Below are 27,935 nucleotides of genomic sequence, written 5' to 3' on the forward strand. Positions count from 1 at the left end.
ATATTGTTAGATCAACTTCCATTTGCCGGATAACTGATTTAAAATGATCTAGAGTCAGCAGATTTTCTAATTTTAATTTAGATTGGAGGAAATTCCAATCAAACGGCTCTGCATACATAAAAGACTTCTTACCTAGCTCAGTTCGAGTAAAAGGAACATTTATAAGGTTCTAGCTGACATTTTTGTCAAAATTGAGTTATTCACATATTCTTAGTCTTTGACAACTTATTTACATTATTTGATGTTTCTTTTGTAAGCTGTGTACATTATGGGCCTTTTAAAAAAAATGGTTCTATCTACAGAAGTCTATGGAATGCAAAAACTTTGAAGCTCAATATCTTGAAAGTGCTCAGAATGCAGACAGAACCTTATAATTCTAAGGTGACGATATATGCACAGGTTGCACATGACAGGGGTTTAAATATCATCCTGGTGTTGTTGGCATATAAAGACAAAGTATTCAATACAAGTATAAATTGCATTTTGATATGGTTTACCTGGGCGTCTCTAACAAGGTCCTCGCTGCTCTGGTTCTTCCGTAAAGAAGCTGCTGGTGGATCAATGGACTCAAACATGGAGGCCGGACGTGCCCTGGGGTCCCGTTTCAGCACATCTGCGTTATCTGGTACGGGAGCAGAAGAATTCACAATACATTTAATTTGAGCCTAAAACTAACTTTTTGCCACACCTACCAATGGCCGGTGATGTGATCAAATTTACCAGCCAATACCTTTTTACCAGCCATAATTTTTTTTTTTTTGCAAAAACAGGCAGTTATTACTACTACAATGACTAAACATATTTACAATGTTTTTAATTTGTCCTTCACTTTACTTACAAGAAAAAAACAACAATCAGATTTATTGATTTATTAATCAACGTTCATTAAAGGAACACTCCACTTATTTTGGAAATAGGCTCATTCTCCAACTCCCCCCGAGTTAATAAGTTGAGTTTTACCGTTTTGAAATCCATTCAGCCGTTCTCCTGTTCTGGCGATATCACTTTTAGCATAGCTTAGCATAGATCATTGAATCCTATGAGACCAATAGCATCACTACATATATCTACCACAGTTTTATCATAGAATGCAAAATGTTTCAGTACAAGCATTTCAGTAAAATGTAATTTATGCAATATTTCAATATCCTTTAACGCACGGTAGAAAATTAACCTGCTGCAACCAAAGTGATATATATACTGTATTTTGTATAAATATTGACGACTGCCTTCCTGACGCGCAGAAATTATATTCAATATTAGAATGTTTGTGAGAGTGGGATTAAGAAAACAGTCCAGTGCAAGGCTTTAATACAAAAACGCACACAATGAGTGGTGATGAAGAAAGCGAAAGCTGAATCCCGGACATTTTGGGCGATATAGAAATCCTGGTTGGATGCATTTTTTAGGTCCAAATAGAGGACATGTCCAGAGAAAGAGAACGTATGGGCACCCTATCAACCCGTTTGTGTCCTATTTTATTTGCTCTTGTTTCTTATTACAGAACAGCTTGTCTTCAGAAAAGATTATTTTATTCGCTCATGTTAGAAACAGTGAATCTCTTTAAAAACTGGCTGTTGTTTTCACTACATTGCATTGTTATAATTCGTAGAAGTTTTACCCGCCAACTGGTGACTGACACTGTTACATTAGTCTCGCGTAGCCAGACCTGGAAATCATGGCAGCTTTCATTGGCCAAGGCCCGCCCATAAGGCAGTTTGACCGACATGTCAAACAACCAATCACAGTTCGTTTCGGTCAGCGTCACGTTTCGGGGTGTGGAAACGTCCCCACAACAACAGACTGGCGTGCAACAAGTCAGTCACTGAAATAACCAGCATTGAAAGTTAAAGTAAAAGAGGGAGAACAAGCAGTAAGTCAGTAATTTGTTTGCGAACGTTGCAAAAGTGTATAACAACAATGGCGTCTGCATAAGCACCTCTAAAGACTGAGTAAATCAGTCTGCGCTTTGTTTCGCGGCGGACCGAAAATAAACGCGACACTCGCGTCTCCTGGAAATCCGATCAAATTCAACTAATCAGATGCCGACTCCGACATTCCTGAAGTGTTTCCAGTTAAGTGTACCATATGCATCAGACGTTTAGCCAACGTTTCGTGGGCGTGACGTCTGAGGCTGAGACTACTGTTACATATACCCACCAACGCCGATTTTCACTCACATTTGGCGCTTGGCAAGTGTTAATTTTAGGGCCTGGTGGTATAAATCTAATAAGGTTGTGAGGTGTGGAGGGTACCTTGGTTTTTGGATGCCTGGGTCACCATGCGGGGCAAACTGGACGACCCATGATTACCGCCTGCCTTGGCAGCGGCCGAACTCCAGGTAGACATCTTTGAGGACACCTTAGCTGAATGCAGACAAGACAGACAGAATTACATTTCAGGTTCATTCTGATGATAATAGTCACATTCAGTCCCCTAATGAACACACAATCACACCTTAATAGTCAACCAGAAGAGGCTTGGTCGACCAAAATTGTATTAGTTGCAGAAAACAAAACAAAAAAAGTTAAATCCACAGGAAGTGGCAAAGTCACGCAGTCCGCGATGGACAGATCATTAAAGGCTGAGCCATGTGATTTGGGCAGGACATCCAAACACTCATTCATCAACCTAAAATATAACTTATCCTCTAAAATATGTAAGTAGTAGCAACTTTACTTGGCCCCTAAATCTAATGTTAACATAGAAAAATGTTCTCTATTAAAGTGTCTGTGTGGAGTGTGGAAGCTGAATAGTAGCGTGCTTATACTGCATGACAGATGGAGGTGCCGGTGCGCTCACTGACTCTTAAAATACTCCGTCATTTTTGGTCATACAGGTCATTTGAATCTCTAAAGACTCTTAGGTTTATTTGTGTGCACTCACAATAACAAAGAAACGTTGTGCTTTTGTAAAATAATGAAAGTGGACTGGATGTGCTTTCTGCCGTCTCTGTGAACTTGAGTGTGTCAAGAAAAAGAATTAAACTCTGTGCCTAGACATTAAAAATATACTGTATATGTAGAGAGCAAAATGTCTACTTTCAAATGAACCGATTCAAATGGAAAACAAATATTCTCAGATTATGTAATCCGTATGAAACATGCATACAAGCGCATGACTATTGCAGAGATGACGACTCAGTGTCGCAGACTTCATCTCTTAAGCTGAAGACAAAGAAAGCACTAGTTTATCAATAAATTAATAAAACGTTACTGTTTTCCCCTGACACATTCATAATCATTACTTCTGCCGGTGTGCTGTGGCAAGCTTTGTGTGTGCGCTTGATTAAGCTATGTAGGCAATTAAAGGCTCATTATTATTAATAAACGTGCAATTAGTCGACTATAAATAGTCGACCAGAAAATCTTTAGTCGAGGGCAGCCCTAATGTTAACACTATTTGGTGTTAGCTGATTTTAACAAAAGACAAAAGCAAACAGAAACACTATTTTGATGACACTTGTTCAGTTGCTGCACTTGAAGGGAGTTCACCCAAAAATGAACATTCTGCCATCATTTACTCACCCTCATGTTGATCCAAACCCTTAAGACTTTTGTTGAAAACACAAATTATTCTTAACTGGATCTGAGACATATTATTCTTCCATTAAAACTCCATGTAAGCAAAACTTCGGCTCAACTGCACGAGAACAAACCTCATGAGCTTCTTTTTATGCTCTCTATGCTTGTGCTTGAGTGTTGTTCATCTTTGTAAAGTGATCATGTCGCTTCAGTTAATATGGCTTACTTTTATAATGATATTACAAACTTTTTGAAGCATCAAAGTTTTGGATACATGGACTTTCAATTTGTAATTTATCACAAATTGTTGCAGAAGATGAACAATATGTGTTTTTTAAGAGGATGGGTCTGGCATGACATGAGCAGTAAATGGCCATTTTAATTTTTGGGTGAACTGTCCCTTTAAAAATAGCACTCTCTGAATGAATAGGTCAGACAATCTTGCACACACTGTTACCCAAAGGTACACATCTGATCAATATGTGTGTTTCTATGGGAATAAAACCCAGGACCATGGCATTGTTAATTCAATCAATTAGCTCAACTAGTTGTGTTAGACTGAAATAAGGTCTCACCCAACAACCTGTCTGTACACAAGTCCTTAAAATAATTAACAACTGAAATTGACATTTTTTTCTATTCTAAAACGGTTTTTGCTATTGCATTATATACATACAATGTGAATCATAAAAAATGAAAAAGTATTTTTATAATACTTTGAATGTGAAATTTATAATAAATAATGAATATAATATGAATACATTCTGGGATATTTTTCATGTAGTTCTGAATTATATGAACTCCCGATATCTTTTGGATTTCAGGTGTGTTTTTGGCAAAAAATACAGCTTCATATTTTATAATCCTATCATCCTAAAATCTGAGGCTGAACATGGCCAGACAGTACTTTAATTTCCATTGTGTGATAGGCCTCTTGAATCAATCTTATTCTTTTGTGAACATCTGATTGAGCTGCTTTAATAACCTCTCCCATAATATCTGAGTAATCCTGACAAACACTGTCCAGTGTCTGTTTTTAAAGGACATGAGGATTATGCCTTAGACCAAAGCATTCACTTCAAGCGTGTCATTTGTGCTTCAAAATGGGAGTGACGGTTAAGGGTTAAATAAAATCACTCAGCATGTTTAAGTTAGTCATACAAATAACTCCAAATCCATTTACACGTGACTGCATGAGTGTAATACCGCAGGTCATTATTTTATGTGCTTTGCAAACATGCACTTCATTGCTCTCGAGTATGATTTATCTTCACTCACATCCTCAACTTACCTACATTTACAGTAATTAAAAACAATCTGGAAAAAATACAGTGGATAAAGATGTGAAAAGGCATCTTCAAAGCATAGAAACATTCAAATGCTAGCCATCAAGTCTAAGTTGCTGTTTTCATGTAAATTTGTACTAAAGTATATTTTTTAAAGTTATTGTTGTCTGCTTTGAAGCTGCTAGCTGTCATCTGTGTAGTATTTATTTCAAAAGTTATGTGGAGTATCTCAAAACAAAAATACAGGAAAGTCAGATCAACATGGCAGTGTATGTATGTCTGCCATCTCTACTGCTATCTTCCCTTACGAAAAAGAAGTGTATTCAAGTGTGCTATTAGTATCCTTCTTTTAAACTAAAAATATGAAAGTTTACTTTCAGTCTACTTTTTATGTGCTTTATATACTTCTCAGAAATATTCTTAAAATGACATTTCCGTATACTTGACTTATGCTTAGAAAAGTCTAAATATATTTGAGCTCTACTTGTGCTCTGAGAATCTGTGTTTTCATTGTTATACACTAGGGGCGCTATTGCACATCTTCTGAACAGAATTTCCAAAACACAAGTGAAGAAGAAACCAAAACAACAGATGCTTCCACATGTAATCTAACACAATCGTCAGACATAAAACAGCATCAAAACCATAGATATGGAAAACTGTGTAACGTTATGGAATAAAATGTCGACTCATAAAGAGGTAATAATGACTGTCAAGCTTTGGGGTGTTGATCAACTCCATCTACATTTGATTATCATCAATAGTCTTTTTTTTTTTAGCTTTCTGTTCAAAATGTTGTTTATTTATTTATTAATTTTTATTTATGAAACTTACCCACATTCAAGTGTTTGTAAAAAAGAATGCATGAAGCTAGAATTAAATGTTTTTGTTTACAAGCAGAAACCCTGTTCTTTCTCTTGATGTTTTGTATGTTCAGATATTCAACAAAATATATACAAATTAATACCTAAATAGGGACATAGTAGTAAACTTAAAGTATGATATAAAGTTCACTTAAAGAAAACTTACGAATATACAGTATAAAACTACTAAACTAGTAGTTTACTGAGACTACACTTAAAATGCATAAAAAATGTATTTAATTAGTAAACTATCAGTATACATATAAGTTTACTTTTAGTATACTTGCAGTACAAACTGAAAAAATTGATGTAAACTAGTTGTGTACTCAAAGTTTACTACTGTTTTATATACTAGAAAGTGGGCCAATTTATTCCCAAAGAGTATTGAAACAGTACACTTAAAAGTATACTACTAGTACACTGATATTTGTATACTCACTACAATAATATACTTGAACTTTAAGTATACTTCATAAAATAAGCTTCAAGTATACTTCTTTTTTTGGTAAGGATTGCAGTGTATTTTTAATAATTAAATCACACCAACTAAACAAACAGCCTAGTTCTATCAGTCGGGTAAAACGGTGATCTGCAAACCTGAGTCTGCGTGAGCGGTCTTGTCCTGATGCGGTACGGTCGCTGTGCCGTCTGGGTACGCGTGTTTAATGAGCATTTCATGTTTCATGGGGCCCCTGGGCATCGTAGAAGACTGGATATAAGGACCGACAGCAGCCACGCGGGACGGTCCTGTCTGCTGCGCTGCCTGGCCATCTGGAGGCAACTGGAAGAAGAACACATCAGCAGTCAAACTACTAATAAACGGACTGCTGATTTTACTGTGCACGTTAAATTTTAATATTTCGCTTTTCTAAAAATCTAAAGCAACAGTAAATGAAATGTGTAAATATATTTAGCAAATTAACCAAATGTTATTAAACCTGCTGAGATCCCTACTTATAACATTTGTCAAATCTGCCCATGATCCTGCTCTCTTTTCAGAGTCTAATGGAATTAACATCGGTCTACAGTCATCCATATTGACTGTCAGCTACTTCGAATGTTTAGGGGCCGTTCCACCGATTGGATGCCATTTCTGTCCCCAGGATATGCTTAAAAAATAACTACAAAATACATGTTATTATTAAGCAAAATGTTCTGCACATTAATCTATAATATATAATTTTAAAAAATATTATAAACTACCTAAAACACTAAAATATGGCGTTTGTACACATCCCCAGTGTCTAACACTACATTTAAACATGAAATATAATGTGTAAAATCCTGTTTGTTTTGCATTTGTGTACCTCCATATCCCATCTGTGCTTTAAACACATTTATTTCAAACTAAATCTATAATATTTTATATAAAACACACATTTTAGTCTCACTCAGTCCTGTTACCCGAACACATTCCCCTCTCTAAAAAGTGGGAAAATTCTACAAAATATTACAACATCTGGATCTTCTGAAGGCAGTGAAATGACTGAAAGCATGTGATTGCGTTTTCTTTTCTGTATATTTGATGATATGGTAATGGTGGCGTGGAGCATCAATGTAAATATTCAGTCCTGTTACCTAAATTATTTCTTAGATGTTACTTGTTTATTTTGAAGATACAACTCTTTGGTGAATCACTATAATTTGCTCAGTATCCTCATAATATTAGTGTGTATTCCACGTGGCTAGATTATATTTGTTTGCCAATTTTATCCTAAAATCTCAGTGTTACTCATATACTCATATATCCTATATTTACACATAGTAACTGAGTAATAGTAACAGGAGTGAGTAGTGTGATCTGATTTATTAATGTAAATATTAGGCTACATCCATATTAATCTAGATAAATTTGAAAATGCATCTTTTTCTCAACGTTTTGGCCTTCTGTTCACACTGAGACAATGTTTTTGCCCAGAGAAAACAAAAATGCTCACTTGTCAATGTTCAAAACTCTTCACTACATCAGTTGAGGGCATTAACCCCTCACATATGTAGTCAAACCTATATACCAATATAATGGATACTCATTCCTGTTACTAAATAGTAGGGATGCACCGAATATTCGGCCACCGAAAATTTTCGGCTGAAAATGGCCCAAAAGTGCATTTTCGGTTTTCGGCCGAAAGACTTTTATCACTGAAACAGTATGTTGACGCAAACAGAAACCGCGGCCTGCACGTGCTTGTCTGAAAGCAACACGTCTGCGGTGTGGACGTATTTCAGAATATCTGAGAAAGACCCACGGATAGTGATTTGCAAAACTTGTAATGGCGAAATTTCAAGAGGGGTGTGTCTGCAGTCGTGCGTGCAGTAATGAGAGCAGAGATCGAGACAGATGTAGCTTTCAGTGAGTGAAAAACAATGGCTTTACGTTGGTGTTACGTCACAATATTTCAAAGATATGTCTTTTCTATATACTGTATTTTTATAAATAAAAATTTATATTTTAAACCATGGAGGTGAGCCAATGGATATCACATAAGCAACGTGAAAACTGCGCAATATGTGAAAGCGAAAGTAAAAATTGACAGTGCTTTCAGCATCTGATGTGCATTCTCTCAGAGACAATGAATGAGGGACGATTATACTTCATATGCTGATATTAATTTAGTCCCCTAATATTTTTCTTGTGCCCCGAACATTGTGGGAAAAAATGAAAAGAAACGTATTTTGTGTAAGGTTTGTTTTTGACAGTCTTAAAGCTCTTGATTTTCATTGATGACTGCAGTGTTATTAGGGGGTTATGAAAGTCATAATTATGATTTCAGGTGGTCTAAAATGTGGGGACTGAAAGACAAGAATTGCGATGAAACGTCAAAAGGCTATCCATTGAATAAATATGAGCGCTGCACGTTTCAAAGTCATTTGCTGCTCTGCTTTGTGTACCATTCTGACAGCGCCTCCTGCTGGAAGAGAAACACGTAGAGTTGTAAATGTGAACTGACCGATCCACAAGATAATGTGTTATAAAAATGTAAACAATTAAACAAAGGCAGAAAAATATGTATATTTTATTTAGGTAATATAATACTTGATTGATAATAATTGTTTAAATTAATATAATTGATTTATTCTTTGAAACTTTAATATTAATTTATGCAATTGCAATGCCTTGATTTTAGTAAGATTTAGTACACAGTCATAGCCATAAATGCAATGGTACTAATAATTCTTTCTGTGTTTCGGTTTTCGGCCTTGGTTTCCTCTTTTTCGGTTTTCGGTTTCGGCCAAGAATTTTCATTTCGCTGCATCCCTACTAAACAGTTTTTCTTAAAAATAAAAAATAAAGTTCGATCCATCATTTCTCCCATTGTTCAATAAACTGCATCACAGAAAATTGATAAGCTTGAGATTTGAGTCGCCTTTAAAATGAAAAAATGGGTTTGTGTACTTTAGAAAAATATGCCTTGTGTAGGTAAATAGTGATAAATATTATTTTTTGACAATGAAACCAACTATTTCTTTATCATAAACACCTGCCTGAGGGAAAAATGAAACAATTTGTTGACATATTTTTAAACACGCTTTTTAAAAGACATAAGAGTTTTGGTAACAGGACTGAGAAAAATGCATCCATCTTCCACTTTAAAATTGTGTAAAAAATTACATAAAGTTACCTGAGATGGACCAATACAGATTTTGAATAGTTAAATATTTGTATTACTAGATTCAGTTTTTAAAAATACAGATTTTTTTTTGTTGTTGTTGTTTTTTGTTTTGGTCCTGCAAATATTCAAAAATGGCCTGAAGATATTCAAAAATGCCATTTTACAAATGGCTACAGTACATTTGAATGAAATTCATGACATTCCAAAAATATTAGACTTTTGACATTCCAAACAACTGAAGCTGTAGCCTGGTGTATTTAACAGAAACATATGAACATGCTGTAAAGGCCTCTTAAGGATGGTGCCATCTATAGGCCATAAGAGAATAAGTATAAATATTGCTCTGGCTAAAAAATGATCTGACTCTTATGACTGATATGTGCAATATATTCCAGTAGAAGGCACTTAATCAACGGAGTTAATAAAATCGAGTTAAGGTGAATATTTGTGTCCCAATATTTATGAACAAAAGAACTCAAGGTTGTCTTATAATTGTGAATATAAATATTTATTTATTTCCTTTACCAATATCACATGGTCCCTCAAATCTCACAGTTTAAATGAAGTTTTGAGAGAAAAAGTCCTATAGAACTATTATATACTGTAAATGTTATATATAATAACATTATATCGAGTTTGAGCATAAACTCCCACTAACTGAAATTCTGAAGTCGCTGAATAAGCGAATTTTGTTTCTTCACAATGAAGCAAAAGGTCCCTCTGTTCAACTATTGCTTGCTCTTTTACAAATAGCTTTGTTTCTCTTTTGTACTTTGCTTTGGATAAAAGTGTCTGCTAAATGCATGAATGTAACTGCAGACGTTTAATTCACATGTGAACAGAAGAAACGACTCACGCTCACGGGAAGGTTCTCCTTCTGCTGTAGGGCAGCTTTCTTCTTCCACAAGCGATCGCGCAGCTCACTGACTCGTCTGTCCATGCTGGCCACCTCCTGGTTCCTCTTGTTCAGGTTGTCTCTCTGCTGCTGTAGTCTAGCGCTCTGCTCCAGGTTCAAGTTTTTCCTCATCTGGTGAACACACATAGACAGCTGAGATGTTTCAAACCTGAGAACCTGAGGCTGTGATGTTCACCTAGAACCAGCGGTTTGCTCTCACCTGTAGTTCCCTGTAGAGTCTGTCCAGCTCGGCCACAGAGCTGTGGTTACTGTGAAGCGCATCCAGCTGGCCGTTTTTCAGGGTGTCCAGCTGTTTGCTCAGCTCTTCCACTTTAGACACGGCGACTACCAACTCTTTCTGCTTCTGAAGGAGTAGATTGTTCATCTGTTCCACCTGCTCAACTAAAGCAAACACACACAGAGAATAACTTCCACTGCATGAGCCTTCATTGAAAATAACAAATATGTGACCCTGGAGCACAAAACCAGTCTCATTTAGCACTGGTATATTTGTAGCAATAGCAACAAAAACATAGTATGGGTCAAAGTGATCAATCATTCCTTTATGCCAAAAATCATTAGGATATTAAGATCATGTTCCATAGAGATATTTTGTACATTTTCTACTGTAAATATAGCAAAACTTAATTTTTGATTAGTAATATGCATTGCTAGAATTTCATTTGGACAACTTTAAAGGCGATTTTCTCGATTTTTAGATTTTTTTGCACTTTCAGATTACAGATTTTCAAATAGTTGTATCTTGATCAAATATTGCCCTATTCTAAATCATACATCAGTGGAAAGCTGATTTATTTATCTATGCATAAATTTAATAAATTAAAAAACCCTAATGACTGGTAAAGTAACGTAACGTAAAAAATAAAGTACTTTTCCCCCCATTTATTGATTAAATGCTCTCCTGTCCCCATGTTGAGAGAAATTGTGAGTAAAATGTTACTTTACTTCTAGAATAAATGTGAACATGCATTAATTCATCTCACTCACTAAAAAAAAGATACAGTGTTCTTCAATATGAATAAAAACACTAAAACTCAACACAAACCTGCAATATTAAATGTTAATTAATACAAATATCCTTTATGTATTTAATCCCATTTTATGAACCAATGTCTTTGCTGCTGACCTTCAATGATCCAATTCATCCATACTAATAAGCAATAATTACTCAAAATAATCTAACATTTGTTTTCCTTTTTTTTTTAATTGCTGAAGTTTAATTTTTTCATATTAAAAACAAACAAACAAGCCTCGACCAGATTTAAAAAGTAACGTAACGCATTACTTTCCATAAATAGTAACTAAGTACCACAATTAGTTACTTTTTAGGGAGCAACTCAATACTGTAATGCATTACTTTTAAAAGTCACTTTTCCCAACACTGATTAGGACTACTTGTTTTATTAATTTATTAACAAGGGAACACATTAGTACAACATGGCTAAGAGTTACTAAAATGAGGAAATTAATTACTAAGTTGTGGGAACAAATTTTGAATTTGTTGAATTTTAATTCAGAGATTTATAAGATCAAAGCTGTTGATAAAAAAAAAAAAGATTTAAATAACTTAGCAGAAAAATGTGGCTTTTCAGAATAAACTGTGAAGGTCGAACAATATATAACACAGGAATATTTCTCTAAAATGTACACTTTTTGGTGCACGCAAATGTTTCTGGAAATAAATGAGAAGATAAACCTTGACCAGACAATGGTGTGTGACGTGAAGCAACATGGTCAGTGAAGGAGTTTATTATTGACTGAATCATTCATTAGTGTCTGGAGTTCTAAAGAAATACACCTGAGCAGAAAGCAGGAAGATGCCAAGGGCTCCTGGCTGCACTAGTTTCTTACATCACTGCAAAAAATGCTTTTCTGACTTAGATTTTTATCTTGTTTCCAGCCAAAATATCTAAAAAAAAATCTTAAATCAAGAAGGATGTAAAAATGATGTTGTTTTCAGAAAAATGGGGTAAGCAAAACAAATCTTTCAAACAGAAAACAAAATTATCTTTCTTACCCCATTGGCAGATTAACACACTTAATTTTGACTAGTTTTTTCAGAAAACAACACAATAATTTTTACTCGTCTAGAAAATCCTTCTTGATTTTTTGGCTGAAAACAAGACAAAAAAATCTTGGTAAGAAAAGCAGTTTTTGCAGGAGCTTGCAAACCTTAGTGAATGCTCATTACGCAGACCTCACTTTATTCTAAAAAAATAAACTTTTGTGACCCTGGACCACAAAACCAGTCATAAGATTTATACATAATCTAAAAGGTTAATTAATAAGCTTTCCAACTTTGAAAATCTGGAATCTGAGGGTGCAAAAAAATCTAAATATTGAGAAAAATCACCTTTAAAGTTGTCCAAATGAAGTTCTAAGCAATGCATATTACTAATCAAAAATTAAGTTTTGATTTATTTATGTTAGGAAATTTGCAAAATACCTTTATAGAACATGATATTTACTAAGAAAAGTCAATAATTTTGACCCATTCAATGCATTTTTGGCTATTGCTACAAATATACCCGTGCTACTTAAGACTGGTTTTGTCAGCAGCGAGATTGCAAGAGCTCATGATGATGCTCACCGAGTTTGCCATTGCTGAGGCGTTTCTGCTCCACCTGTCCCTTCAGAGCCCGCACCATCTTCAGCTGCGCCTCCTGTTTCTCCACCGTGTCTCTCAGATGCTGGAGTTTCTTCTGCTCTGAAGGCGTCTGCACATGTCTGTGCTCCTGCTGCTTCAGGAAATGCAAGCGCTGCTCCTGCACAGAACAGATTCTCACATTCACTGACCTCCCAAAAAACAATCAACACGCACTTCATATTAGGGCTGTGCCATATTGAAGAAAAATGCCATATGCGATAACTCATTAAATAATGCGATATTCGATATGATAATTCTCAGTGAGTCTTCTACTATGAACTATTTTGTGTCATATATATATATATATATATGGTTATTTATATGTATTTATGTATCAAGAGCTCCTGTGAGACCCCAACAAATTTCTTGTGTTTGCACACACTTGATGAATAAAGCTCATTCTGATTCTGTCTTCAGTATGCACTGATTCTTATTTAAGATACAAAAGTTATTTAGGCAAGAGCAGTGAGTGATTTTTTATTTGTCTTTTGTTCATGGCCACAAATATTGCAAGATGTTGTGATATGCATATTGCGATATGTACATTTAAGATATTTCGATATTTTTGATATATTGCACAGCCCTACTTCACATCCGTCTGATTCAAGTTAAAAAGCTCTGATACAAAACCTAGTGACTTGATTCTATCAAACCTGTTGCCTTTACACTTTACATCTTGCATCACAGCACATGATAAAGAAGACAACATAGTTTACAATAATCTTACTTGTACTCATCCTATTATTACATGTTATTTGCATTGTTATTCTTACTTTTAAATAGCAATGATAATAACTACACTATAATATGATATGTAATATAGTTATCATGAGAGCTGGGTAGGGACTGATTACATGTAATCTGGATTATGTAATCTAAATTAAGTACTTTACTGTAAAATTACATTTTAAAATACTTGCAATCAGACTAGTTACTGCTTATGGATTACATGATTACATATTATTCACACAATAGCAATACTTTATCCATCATTTTCTCCCTAATTCCTCTTTTTCATAATTTACATTAAAATTAAAATAGCCTACTGCTTATATACATTTAGAAAGTCCAAGTTTTATGGATTTTCACACAAAGATCAGTCATTATTCAGGTGGCGATACTAAATATGCAAAAATCATTTCAGGTTTAAGAAGTGTTTCGATATTGCAACAACTACTGATGAACACATTGGTTTTTAATTGAATTATCCATTATCCATAACCATGTATTTCTATGTGTTCAGATAGTTTTTGTCTTTCAAACACATTAAAAAAATACACAAATTCACAATTTTTTTTATCATCTGATCATATTTCACCTAATATATTTATTTGAAGAACCCCTGAGCTTTTAAAAAAAATATAAATTTTAATAATGAAATAATTATTTTTTTGTTTTTATTTTGATTGATTTTAAATGCAACATTTTTGATTGTTTAATTAATTTTTAGCTTTCTTCACAAACACCTGTTTGGAAAACCTTGATGTAATATAATGTTTAATGCACTTCATGTTGCTAATAACAACAAATGGAATTTATTTTCTTACTCTTTGTATTTTTTGTCTATATGGTACAAGATTATTCTATTTAAATCAGTGTGATAAACGAGTTAGATCAAAAGTCATCAAAGAGTAATCTGATTATATTACCTAAAATGTGTAATCTAATGGATTACATTACTAACTGCAATCAGTAATGGATTACAATTTTGTAAGTAATCTACCCAGCTCTGTTTCCAGCCCTACCTAGTGTTGTGCACTCTTTCTGTTAATCTGTCTATATACATATTAACTAGTGTGTTTTCCCTGTTCTGATGTGTTCATCCCATACCTTCGAGGACAGGAGCTGCTGCTGGGAGTCAATCTGACGCTGCTGTCTGGCAGCCATTTCCTGCAGATCTGCGAGAGTCATGTCCATCCAGGGGTTGCTCACCTGCACAACAACACATGAGCCAATCACACTCTGAAATAATCACAGGCTTGTCCTCGTCCTGTTTGACTAGACCGCATTCCTCTCATGCTTTCATATGTGAGAGTCACACAGCACCTGGATTATGTTACACAAGGAAATGAAAACCACACAAGAGCAGGCAGACTCACTCCATTCTCCGGCCGTCTGTCTGTGGGCTTCTTGACGCCGTTCCTCTTCTGATTCCAGCTCCTGGAGTCTAAAAATATAAACACAAGCACAAAACACCTGAGCTTCATTTATGGATTTTGTCAATACACATAGCATGTGGCAACATACAGAAAACACTTCTCTGTTCAGTCTTATGATGAAATCAAACTTCAGCTCAATGAGTCAGATGTTAATTTAATCAATGATTTGTTAGAATGCTTTAAAAAAATGTTTTTTATACTTCTCAGAAATATACTTAAAATGACGTTTCCGTATAATTGACTTATACTTCGAAAAGTCTAAATATATTTGAGCTATACTTGTGCTCTGAGAATCCGTGTTTTCATTGTTATACTCTAGGGGTGCTATTACACATCTTCTGAACAGAATTTACAAAACACAAGTGAAGAAGAAACCCAAACAACAGATGCTTCCACATGTAATCTAACACAATCGTCAGACAAATCCATAGAAATGGAAAACTGTGTAACGTTATGGAATAAAATGTCGACCCATGAAGAGGTAATAATGACTGTCAAGCTTTGGGGTGTTGATCAACTAAATTTGATTATCATGCATAGTTTTTTTTTAGCTTTTTGTTCAAAATGTTATTTATTGATTGATTTATTTATGAAACTTACCCACATTCAAGTGTTTATAAAAAAAGAATGCATGAAGCTAGAATAAAACGTTTTTGTTTACAAGCAAAATATATGCAAATTAATACCTAAATAGAGACATAGTATTAAACTTAAAGTATGATGTAAAGTTCACCTAAAGAAAACTTATGAGTGTACTTGCAGTATAAAACTACTAAACTAGTAGTTTACTGAGACTATACTTCAAAGTGTACTAAAAAATGCATAGAAAAGTATTTAATTAATAAACTATCAGTATACCTATAAGTTCACTTTTAGTATACTTGAAGTACAAACTGGAAACGTAGATGTAAACTAGTTGTGCACTCAAAGTTTACACTTGTTTTACTTAAAGCATACTTTTATATACTAGAAAGTGGGCCAATTTAGTCCCAAGGGGTATTGAAATAGTACACTTAAAAGTATACTACTAGTACACTGATACTTGTGTACTTACTACATCAAGTATACTTAAAAATATACTTGAACTTTACTTAAGTATACTTAATAAACTTGAAGTATACTTCTTTTTAGTAAGGGTTGAGTGGCTTGTTTGTGAATCGGTCAAGGTTGCACACGTCGTACATTTGTTTCTGCCAGCAAACACTAACCTTAAGACAACACTGAGATGTTGTCTTTTGCCTTTTTGTTGTTCCTTGTGCTATTTTTTAATATTAGGTGTATGTCAACCAGCAGAGCCATTATTGAACAGTTTGATGGCTCTCAAGCCATGAGCGCTACCTTTTTAAAGAGGCATGTCAAGTTAAAAGTAATACTGAAACATTCAATCAAATGCATCGCTAACTCTGTGTTTGTTCCACAGGGCTTTGATCTAGTTGTTTGTGAACACAAGGACATCTTGTATGTGCACACAGATGTGAAATTAAATTGTGTTACATGAACTGGGTCCTGTAGATATTGATTTGTAACCTTCCAGGAGCCTTCATGACTATAAATAATGTTTTGTGTCATATTGAAGGTTTTTACACAAGTTCATACTTGATGTGATTTTTTTCCTCAAGATCACTTCATCATCGTGTCTCATTCTGTTTTAGAGGTCTGTGGGTAAACGAACAAGAGAGGAACCTTTATCTATTTATGTCAGGGGTGGCGAACGTTGGCCCTCGAGAGCCCTGCAGAGTTTTGCTTTAACCCTAATCAAACACATCTGAATGAGCTAATCAAGGTCTGGAGGGTTTCTAGGAATCTACAGGCGGGTGAGTTTTTATTTGGGTTGAAGCTGAACTCTCCAGGACAGGAGTTCGCCAGCCATGATTTACGTCATAAAAAACTGACACCTCTGGTTGTAAACAGACTGAGACTAAAATCAGTCAGGGACCTATTTAGTCATTTAAGATCTACAGTTGAATAATCTCATGACTGTTTCAGGACAACTCGCCCATTAGGAAATGTCCCAGTGCTCCTTACGGCCAGTCCATTCAATTATCTTACAGATAAGCCAAATATGTATCTTCAACATTGTTCTGGCTAAATTACCACCGTGTACAAAATGTACTATACAAATTAATTTGTTGCACAACCTTGTTATGAACAAATGACTCGACTAATTTTTTTGTAATGTTGAGTAATGTATCACAGTCATATCTGACGAATCCTTTCATAAACAAAGTGTAGAGAGAGTGTAAATAAGAGACTGTGCAGTGGAGAGAGCTTCATTGATTATAATGGAACTTTGTTAGATCGCGATGAGCTAAGATGAGTGACAGCTTTTAATGATTTTTATGGGAGTTTACAAATGAGATATTGATTTAATACAACAGTTAAATAAACAAGAAGTTAATATAAAGCGACTTACATTGTCTGACTATAAAACTATGGACTGATTTTGCTCTATTTCGTCGTCAAAAATGGTCGCAACTGAGCCGCTGTGCATCTCCATTCAAACACAGCAGTGTTTTGTCTATGAATGAACGTGCATTTTTAAACAAATCTAGTGAGTCAATGATTCAATTTTTCAGCCGTTCGAACTAATCAAATGAATGAATGATTCAGTAATTAAATCAGTGACTTGCCACCAACTACTGGCATTCAATATTTCTATATTCAAAATGTTATTACTAGTCTTTTTCGTTCATTTAAAACATTAATCTCAACATGAATTTGATTGCACTCATGCCACCTCTGAGCCTCATTAAATATATGAAAATACACCTACGAGACACTTCTGTGTTCTTCTGTGCCATCTCTGTAGTACAAATGAATTTTGTTAATACTGATTTAATTTGATTGGTAACGCATTCTTTTTCTGTTGTTTTAATTAGAAATTTTAAAAAGCTTAAAAGATATAATAAATTTTTTAAATTTACATAAAAGATGACATACTTTTAATAAAGTTGCCAAAAATACCATTACAAAGGTAAAAACTAAATTCCCCTGTAAATCACTTTAAGGAGTCAAATATCACCTCATAATGGGAAGGCAAATTTTTTATCATATTTTGTGATTATTGATTAAAAGGTGCTTCTGAAATTTTGTCTGTGCTCATTTTTATTTTTTTTTACGTTGAGTGCACAAGTGCTCCTTAAAGGAAAAGTAAGCGTAGAGGCCTGACTATGTGTAGATAGCAATCGTTTATTTTATGCAGTCATGTTAGTGCAGCTAGCTATCCAACACACAACTTTAATATTAACCGTTAGTCTAATGAAAGTGTAGACTGTAGGCGACGTAAATGTTTGAAGATGAGGGTAAGGAAGATAGCATTGATCCTCTCTCGTCATTCCAGATGAATCGTGTTACACAGATCATGAGAACATGAGCATAAACATCAGCCAACCTCCATATGCAATGCCCCATACGTTTATTGTAATTCATCATAAACGATGTGATAAGCCTTAAAAAAGAGCCTTAAATCAATCCTATGTATTTTTACTGTACATGTGCATTTGTTGACAAAGTTTTCAACATTATTCAATATTTTTAGATCTAAAATCAAGTAATTTCAAACATTGTTTTAAAAATGACAACTGAAAAGGTGCTTTAAGTTTAAGTTGTGCAACTCAAAAGCTGCTAAACGTATTCAGCCAAAACAGACTTTTCTCAATGCTTAGGTGTGTTTTGACACCAGTCAGATATTCCTGTCCATTATCACTGTTAATAATAACAATAATTTCAGCAGTGACTCACAGAACAATTTAGTGGGTGCACTCCCATAATTAAATGTGTTTGTCACTACTAAATCTTTGCTGTATACGTGGACAATGGTCCTCTTAGAAGACAAACACATCTTTTCGTTAAATTTGAACACAACACATTGAACACAAACAGTCACTTCCCAAACGTTAGAATCCTTTGTAAAGTTTGGGGAGACAATGCTCTTCTACACAAAATTTGGAAATCTCAGCAGATATCTAAATCAGTTTTTATTCCATGTGATCCTGCCAAGGAGGCACTGATCCATGTCTGTGCAGGCAGTTCATAAAAACCCAAAAGCAGAAAACGAGCCATTTTGGCAGCTTGGTTTCAATAAAAAGTGTTTTTGGTTTTGAGTTGTTGAGTTGAATATGTTTCTATGTGTCAAAAGGAAAATGTGATTTTTTATTTCACAACCCTTTAATCACTTTATATTACAAAACATTTACTATAGAGTTGTGCAATGTTTTAAAAATAATATCCAATATTTTTGTCCAAGGCTGTAGGAGCCAATGCCACCTGAAGGAAGTGCCAAAATGGAAGGAAGTGCGTTAAAGTTTCATAGCCAACATTTGGCACAGCCTTGAAGATGCACTATGTGAATTTTGCCAGACGAAGTTGATATTTGAAGCACCAAAACAAACCGGACCTCACCGCTTTTTTGATATCTATTTTGATAGCCTTTTTTTGTTGTTGTTGTTTCCAGCCAAAATATCTAGAAATTCTTAAATAAAGAAGGATTTTCTACACTAATAAAAATCATTGTCTTAATTATTGTCTGTGTTTTTGCTTAAAACAAGCTAAATAATCTGTCAATGGGGTAAAAAATAATAATCTTGTTTTCTGTTTAAATTTGTTTTTGCTTACCCCATTGGCAGATTATTTTACTTGTTCTAAGCAAAAACACACTTATGTTTGCCTTTGCTTTATCTGAAAACAAGAAAATATTTTTTACTCATCTGGATAATCCTTCTTGATTTAAGAATTTGTATATATTTTGGCTGGAAACAAGACAAAGTAAGAAAAGCATTTTTGCAGTGCTCTTCTGGTTATCATTACTAGACATGCCCCTTACTGCTGACTCGGTCCGACACTGTGGTCAAAAGTGTTTTGCAAATATTACTTAGTGCACCTTTAAAATGTCATAATAACCAGATATTTGTATTAACCGCTGACATTTTGTTGACCAGCATTAAATACTTGTTCTAAATCATGTTTTTCAAGTAAGCACTGATACTTTTTTTAAGAACTAGATAATTTATTTTGATTGTAACCCACATGGTGAATGTACTTACAGTGGGGAAAACAATTATTTGATCCCCTGTTGAATTTTGTACGTTTGCCCACTGACAAAGAAATGATGATTTCTTTGATTTTAATGATAGGTTTATTTGAACAGTGAGAGACAGAATTACAATTAAAAAAAATCCAGAAAAACACATTTCAAAAAAGTTATAAATTGATTTGCATTTTAATGAGTTAAATAAGTATTTGATCCCCTATCAGTCAGCAAGATTTCTGGCTCCCAAGTGTCTTTTATACAGGTAACCAGCTGAGATTAGGAGCACTCTCTTAAATGGACTGCTCCTAATCTCAGCTTGTTACCTGTATAAAAGACACCTGTCCACAGAAGCCATCAATCAATCAGATTCCAAACTCTCCATCATGGCCAAGACCAAAGAGCTGTCCAAGGATGTCAGGGACAAGATTGTAGACCTACACAAGACCGTCGCCAAGCAGCTTGGTGAGAAGGTGACAACAGTTGGTGCGATTATTCGCAAATGGAAGAAACACAAAATAACCGTCAATCTCCCTCAGTCTGGGCCTTCATGCAAGATCTCACCTCGTGGAGTTTCAGTGATCATGAGAACAGTGAGGAATCAGCCCAGAACTACACAGGAGGATCTCGTCAATGATCTCAAGGCAGCTGGGACCATAGTCACCAAGAAAACAATTGGTAACACACTACGCCATGAAGGACTGAAATCCTGCATCGCCTGCAAGGTTCCCCTGCTCAAGAAAGCACATGTACAGCCCGTCTGAAGTTTGCCAGCGAACATCTGAATGATTCAGAGGAGAACTGGGTCAAAGTGTGGTCAGATGAGACCAAAATCCAGCTCTTTGGCATCAACTCAACTCGTCTTATTTGGAGGAGGAGGAATGCTGCCTATGACCCCAAGAACACAATCCCCACCGTCAAACATGGAGGTGGATACATTATGATTTGGGGGTGTTTTTCTGCTAAGGGGACAGGACAACTGCACCGCATCAAAGGGACGACGGACGGGGAGAGGTACCATCAAATCCTGGGTGAGAGACACCTTCCTTCAGCCAAGGCATTGAAAATGGGTCGTGGATGGGTATTCCAGCATGAAAATGACCCAAAACACTCAGACAAGGCAGCAAAGGAGTGTCTCAAGAAGAAGCACATGAAGGTCCTGGAGTGGTCTAGCCAGTCTCCAGACCTTAACCCCATAGAAAATCTGTGGAGGGAGCTGAAGGTTCAATTAAAAAAACGTCAGCCTCGAAACCTTAATGACTTGGAGAGGATCTGCAAAGAGGAGTGGGACAAAATCCCTCCTGAGATGTGTGCAAACCGAGTGGACAACTACAAGAGACGACTGACCTCCGTGATTGCCAACAAAGGTTTTGTCACCAAGTACCAAGTCATCTTTTGCGAATGAGTCGAATACTTATTTCACTCATTAAAACGCAAATCAATTTATGACTTTATTAAAATGTGTTTTTCTGGATTTTTTTTTTATTCTGTTCAAATAAATCTACCATTAAAATTAGAGACTGATCATTTCTTTGTCAGTGGGCAAACATACAAAATCAGCAGGGGATTAAGTAATTATTTACCCCACTGTAAGTGTGTGTGTGTCTGTGCTAAAGGCTGAGTTTTGGGATCACAAGTGGTTCTGAACACTTTTTGGGATGTAGTAAATCTGAAGGCTAACTGCGACAAATGAATATACCAATCCTTCCTGGTACTTCATCAGCAGTAAACACTAGGGTAAGAAGCTGTGGTCTGAAGCGCTGGTGTAGTGTGTGGTCTTACCTGTCAGTAGGTTGGGTGCTCTGCCATGACGCATAAAGAACCGAACCTCAGGCCTCCTCTCTCCCCACTGCAGCAGCAGATCCATCATCTTCTCGCTCTCGCCTATTGGGCGCTCTGCATTCACAATCACACACATGTATTCATACACATGTAGAATCCACATCACACCGTTGAAAGGAACAATCTAGTATCCTGTCAATAGCACTATCTATTCATGGAACAAAAGTGTGGTAAGATTTAGTTCTGCTAAATTCCCACAAGCCGTAACAGAAAGAGGACTGCAGCTGCTGGCAATTGAAACCGATCTTCAGCTTATTGATTTTTATGCAGAATAATCTTTTCCAGAGCTTCACACAGTCAGTGTGATGCAGATGATGATTCCTTTGCTAGGAAGTGGAGTCTGATGTTGGTGTAGTATTGCACTTAATGAGTATAAGGGAAATCATAACCAATGACCCCTTTAAGTACCACTGAGATTTTAAAATAAATATTTTCTCTATGTTCTCTGACATTGGTTAATGGTCATATGGCAGGGCTCTACAGTGCAACCATTTCAGTCGCATTTGCGGCTGAAAAACTACAGCGTGCGACTATGAAAGAATATTTAGGAGCAGCAGTGCGACCGACCCGATCAACATATTTGTGTTTGCGCTCAGGGGAGCCTCTATTTGTGTATTGAGTTTGTAAATAAGATATTGATTAAATAAACAAGATGTTAATATTAAGTGACTTACGTTGTCTGACTGTAACACTATTGCCTGATTTCGTCATCAAAATTGGTCACAACTGAGCCGCTGCGCATCTCCATTCAAACACAGCACTGTTTTGTTTAGGCATTTTTAAACTAATCTAGTCACTGATTCAATGTCCCATTCATAAAGACACTCGCTTGCTTTATTCCTGAATGAATCAGTTGTTTAAACAAATCAAATGAATGAATGATTCAGTAATTAAATCAGTGACTTGCCACAACCTACTGGCAGATTTCATTTCATTTTCATTTTAAAGTATCATTTCCGTTATTTAAATCATTTAATATTTCTATATGTAAAATGTTATATTTAAAACATTAATCTCAACATGATTTATGAATTTGATTGCACTCATGCCACCTCTGAGCCTCCTTAAACATATGAAAATACACCTACAAGCCACTTTTGTGTTCTTCTATGCCACCTCCAGATTAATTTTGTTAATACTGATTTCATTTTGTTGGTAACTTCTTGTTCTTATTCTGGTGTTTTAATAAGAAATTTTAAAAAGCTTAAAAAAAATAATTAAAAAATATTGACATAAAAGATGACATACTTTTAATAAAGTTGCCAAAAATACCATTACAAAGGTAAAAACTAAATTCCCCTGTAAATCACTTTAAGGAGTCAAATATCACCTCGTAATGGGAAGGCAGATTCCCAAATCAGATGTTTTGATTATTGATTAGAAGGTGCTCCTGAAATTTTGACTGTGCTCCTAAAACGAAAAGTAAGCGTAGAGCCCTGTGTGGTGTGCAGGTGAACATAAATTATTTTTTTAGTAAGTGAATTATTTTGATTGTTATGTTAAAATGATTTATTTTAATTGGACAGATGTAATCACATGTTAGCCTTTCATTAAACTCACGAACCCTCTGCAGTTCCTTTACAAACCCCAGTTTGGGAAACCTTGATGTAACAATGTTTAATGCACAATGAAATGAATATATTTTCTCACTCTTTGTATTTTTACATCATTATGGTACAAGATTATCCTGTTTAAGTCAATGTGATAAACAAGTTAAGTCAAACGTAATCTGAAAGTAATCTGATTATATTACCTAAAATGTGTAATGTAATGGATTATGTTACTGATTACAATTCTTGCCATGTAATTTGGAATCAGTAGCGAATTACAATTTGTAAGTGATCTATCCAGCTCTGATTGTTATATGCACACAGAGCCATCTGGAGCTCCAGATCCAAACATTGTGAAACCAAACTCAACTAATCTGAAAGACTCCGGTCAGAAACAGATGAGGGAGAGTAATGTCCCATTCTTCACTAAACCCTCACCTGAGCCTCTCCACACTTCAGTCAGGTGGCAGGTGTCGTCGCCAGGCTCCTTACACAGCTCCACCACGTCACGACACACCGTCTCGGGTGTGATGGGCACCTCTGTAAAATGCTGGTCATTGTTACTGAGGTACACAGTCAGGAACATCTGGAAAACACAAGCAGATGTGGAGGCTCCACAATTAGGTACTACATAGTTCAGTCTTTGTAACATGTTTCAGCAATGCTTTTCTAACATTTACAATGTGTTTAGAAACAATTCTCAGAATTGACTTTACACAGACTTTAACACATGATTCAGATCATCAGATGGCAAAGCTGGGTAGTAACTAGGGCTGGGTAAAAAATATCGATTCTCCGATTTTAATCGATCTTCAGTCACCATCAGCTGCTTTTTTTGCAGAAAAATCTGGTGATCAAAAATGATTAGGCTGTAGTTAAGTACTGTTACTGTCTTTTCATTTTTTTACAGTAATGTGCACTTTGCAGTTTGTTTACATGGTGTACAATGGATGCACATATTTACGACTTCTTGTTACAGTGTTCATTTAAAATAAAAGTTTTGTTTAAAATAAACAACTGTGTGCACCCTATTATTAATGTAGATGTGCATTTCAGGATTAAACTTAAGTAGGAGAGTTTCAGTTACCAGCATTTATATCAAAATATGGATCCCATGTCTGCAAAACTAACATTTTAAATGAAATATTGATAGCTTATCGATATCGAATCGAAATCGAATCGAACCGAAACCATAAAAATAAGAATCGAATCGAATCGCCGAATTGGTCACAATACCCTTCCCTAGTAGTAACTGATTACATCTAATCTGGATTATGTAATCAGATTGAAAAAAATGAAGTACTTGTAATTAGATTAAATTACATTTTACAATACTTGCAATCAGACTAGTTACTTTCTTATGGATTACAAGATTACACTGATTCGAGCTAATTCCTCTTTTTCAATTTTTCAATTTTACTTTCTAAAACTGCCTACTGCTACATTCAGAAAGTCTTTAAGTTTAGTGGACTTTCACACAAAGATCAGTCATTATTCAGGAGCGATTGCAGTCAGGCAAAAGTGTTTCAACACTGCATCAAGTACTGATGAACACAATGATTTTTATTTGAATTATCACTCTGTAGGTTTATTTAACCATGTATTTCTATGTCTTTACAGTTCACAAATTCACAAACGTTTTTGTCATCTGCTCCTCTTTCATCTAGTATATTTACTTGAAGTACCCCTGACATTGGAAATGGTCACATGACATGCAGGTAAACAAATAAAACATACATTTTGTAGTGAGTTTTTTATTTTGATTGATTATTTTAATTTAACGTTTTTTTATGATTTAATGAATTATTAGTTTTCATTAAACTCATAAACTCATCCCTGCAGTTCGTTGAGGGAAACCTTGACGTAAATGTAAGGTTTAATGCACTTCATGTTGTTAATGACAAATGGAATGTATTTTCTTTCTGTATTTTATGTGAATGTGGTACAATATTGTCCTGTTTAAATCAATGTGATAAACAAGTTAGATCAAAAATAATGTCAAAAGTAGTCTGATTATAGTAACTAAAATGTGTATTTTAACAGATACTAACCACAATTTTTGTCATGTAATTTGTAATCAGCAATGGATTATAATTTGTAAGTGATCTACCCAGCTCTGTCAGACTGTTTGTTTTGCTGACAGCCAATGAGGACTTCCCCTCCTAATGAATTAAAACAATTAACATGTCTAATAGCCCCAAATTAGTACTGGAATATCAAATCTGACGGCTTTGATTTAGTAAAGTCATAATCTTGTCTTGGAAAGACAACCCATGGAAGAGATATGTGACCCTGGACCACAAAACCAGTCTGAAGTAGCACAGGTATATTTGTAGCAATAGCCAAAAATACATTGTATGAGTCAAATTAGTCATTTTTTCTTTTCCTTTTTAATCCTTTTTGGTTCCATGAAGATATTTTGTAAATGTCCTACCGTAGAATATATCAAAATGTAATTTTTGATTAGTAACACGCATTGCTAAGAACTTAATTTGGACAACTTTAAAGGCGATTTTCTCAATGTTTTGATTTTGTTTTTTGCACCCTCAGATTCCTGATTTTCAAATAGTGTATCTCAGCCAAATATCATCCTATCCTAACAAACCACACATCAATGAAAAGCTTATTTATTTAACTTTCAGATGACGAATCTAGGGTCACATATTGTATGCAACATAAGGTTGTTTGTAAGAGGTTAAAGTGGCGGAAATGTCTGGACTGCTTGCAGTTGTTTTGTTTTCAATTTGGGAAATAAATAAGTCAATAGAGATTGTAGAGTGACAACACAAAAACAATCCTTTAAATTGAATTAACTTGCCTGAACTGAAGCACAATAATTCGAATAAGAGGCTTTTGAGGTAAAATACGAAAATATTTCACTTAGATCGTTACTGTGATAACGCATTAATTATCCTCACGTAACACATATCGACAAACATTAGTTCAATACAAAAGTCAGATGAAAAATGAGTGACAACATTGCACGTATTATCTTTTCAGATGAGACATTAAAGAAGCAAAACCTGCTGAGTTTTTCCACTCTTGAGCTCTTTTATAAATATAAATAATACGAAAACAAAATCGCTAGTCGCTCACCGGCATCATTTTCGCGTCGCGCTGAGGATGTTTTTCCACCGAGACTTCGATCCAGATCGGAATGTAAGACTGTTTACTGTATTAATCAACTTAAAAATCCAGGCAGATGTTAAGAAAAACCGTCCTGTCCTGTATTAGATGAAAGTGTCCCGAGAGGCGTGAAGTCAGAGGCCTTCCCAAACTTTCCTTCCGCGAGAGTTTTTGTTGGCGAACATCGGACGACAGATCACGAACATCGATGACTGTTTTGTTTATCACGAAATCATTCAAATGATCAGACGACAAAACAACTTGAGTTTTCAGTTGGTCTTATTGCAGTTCAAAGTGTTTTTCCTTCCTCGCGATATTCTTGTCTCGTTCTCCGCTGTCGGTGGACGCCTGTTGCTGCTGCTAGAGAGCCTGACGTCACGCACGGGAAACTCATCCCTCTGGAAAACCTCGTTCTTGGGGGCGGAGCAAGATGGCGACAAATAAACATGCTGTTTTTTGCGCTTAGAACATCATTTTGTTTTGTACCCCATATATATTTAATAGTATTTAATACAAGGAGGCATATAGTTGATGGGGGAAGCGAGGCTTTTCGAAACTTTCAGTCAGTTGAACCAAAACGTTTGTAAGCGCTCGATACTCTGCTCGCTGAAGACTTCTGCTGGAAAAGACGTGCACATGCAACGAGTAAACAAAGCGTTGTCTACGCTACAGTGTAAATAAATACCATTAACTATTTGAATTTTTTATTCATTTGTAGCTTTAGATTTTTTGTGCAAACACATTTGTGACAAAATACAAACTCCGAAAATGCTTTTAAAACATATGCAGTACGGAAACAACGATCTGACCATAATCAGTATTTTTTTTAACAGGTGGACAATGCCAAACAAAACAATTCTTAAATTATTAAAAACCATAACACGATATTATAAAATACAACAACATACACACATGCAATTCCAGTCAAACGTTTTTAGACAGTAAGATTTTTATGTTTTTTTTTTTAAGAAAGCCCGCATTTATTTGATACAAAGTACAGCAAAAAAAAATTAAAATGTAAAATTTATTTCTGTGATTTCAAAGCTGAATTTTCAGCATCATTACTCCAGTCTTCAGTGTCACATGATCCTTCAGAAACCATTCTCATATTCTGATTTGCTGCTCAAAAACATTTATTATTATTATTTAGTTGAAAACAGCGAGTATAATTTTGTTTCAGGTTTTCATAGAACCGCATTCATCTGAAATCGTTTGTAATATTATAAATGTCTTTATCATCATTTTAAATAAACTTTTTAAACAATTTAAAGCATCCTTACTAAATTTTTACAAAAATGCAAAAAATAATAATTAATTTAGATAAATGCTGATCTAATCATCAAATAATCCTGAAAAAAATGTACTCAACTGTTATAAATATTAAT

At 35.0% G+C, this 27,935-nt stretch overlaps 1 protein-coding gene across 1 annotated transcript in view; it reads right to left on the reverse strand.

The window, feature by feature from the left end:
- The window catches only part of tp53bp2a (tumor protein p53 binding protein, 2a), a 43,636-nt gene extending 16,721 nt beyond the window's left edge, over nucleotides 1-26,915 (reverse strand). The window contains exons 1-11 of the mRNA XM_073835251.1: nucleotides 26,521-26,915; nucleotides 23,863-24,010; nucleotides 21,815-21,928; nucleotides 14,947-15,014; nucleotides 14,678-14,779; nucleotides 12,791-12,965; nucleotides 10,400-10,581; nucleotides 10,141-10,311; nucleotides 6,271-6,454; nucleotides 2,256-2,366; nucleotides 498-622 (exon numbers count right to left, since the gene is read on the reverse strand). Coding sequence (XP_073691352.1) covers nucleotides 498-622; nucleotides 2,256-2,366; nucleotides 6,271-6,454; nucleotides 10,141-10,311; nucleotides 10,400-10,581; nucleotides 12,791-12,965; nucleotides 14,678-14,779; nucleotides 14,947-15,014; nucleotides 21,815-21,928; nucleotides 23,863-24,010; nucleotides 26,521-26,529 — 1,389 coding nt within the window. The 5' untranslated portion in view covers nucleotides 26,530-26,915. The remainder of the gene's footprint in view (nucleotides 1-497; nucleotides 623-2,255; nucleotides 2,367-6,270; nucleotides 6,455-10,140; nucleotides 10,312-10,399; nucleotides 10,582-12,790; nucleotides 12,966-14,677; nucleotides 14,780-14,946; nucleotides 15,015-21,814; nucleotides 21,929-23,862; nucleotides 24,011-26,520) is intronic.
- Between the last annotated feature and the right edge of the window lie 1,020 nt (nucleotides 26,916-27,935).

Source organism: Garra rufa, chromosome 2 (genome assembly GCF_049309525.1).
Source record: "Garra rufa chromosome 2, GarRuf1.0, whole genome shotgun sequence".
Classification (NCBI taxonomy): domain Eukaryota; kingdom Metazoa; phylum Chordata; class Actinopteri; order Cypriniformes; family Cyprinidae; genus Garra; species Garra rufa.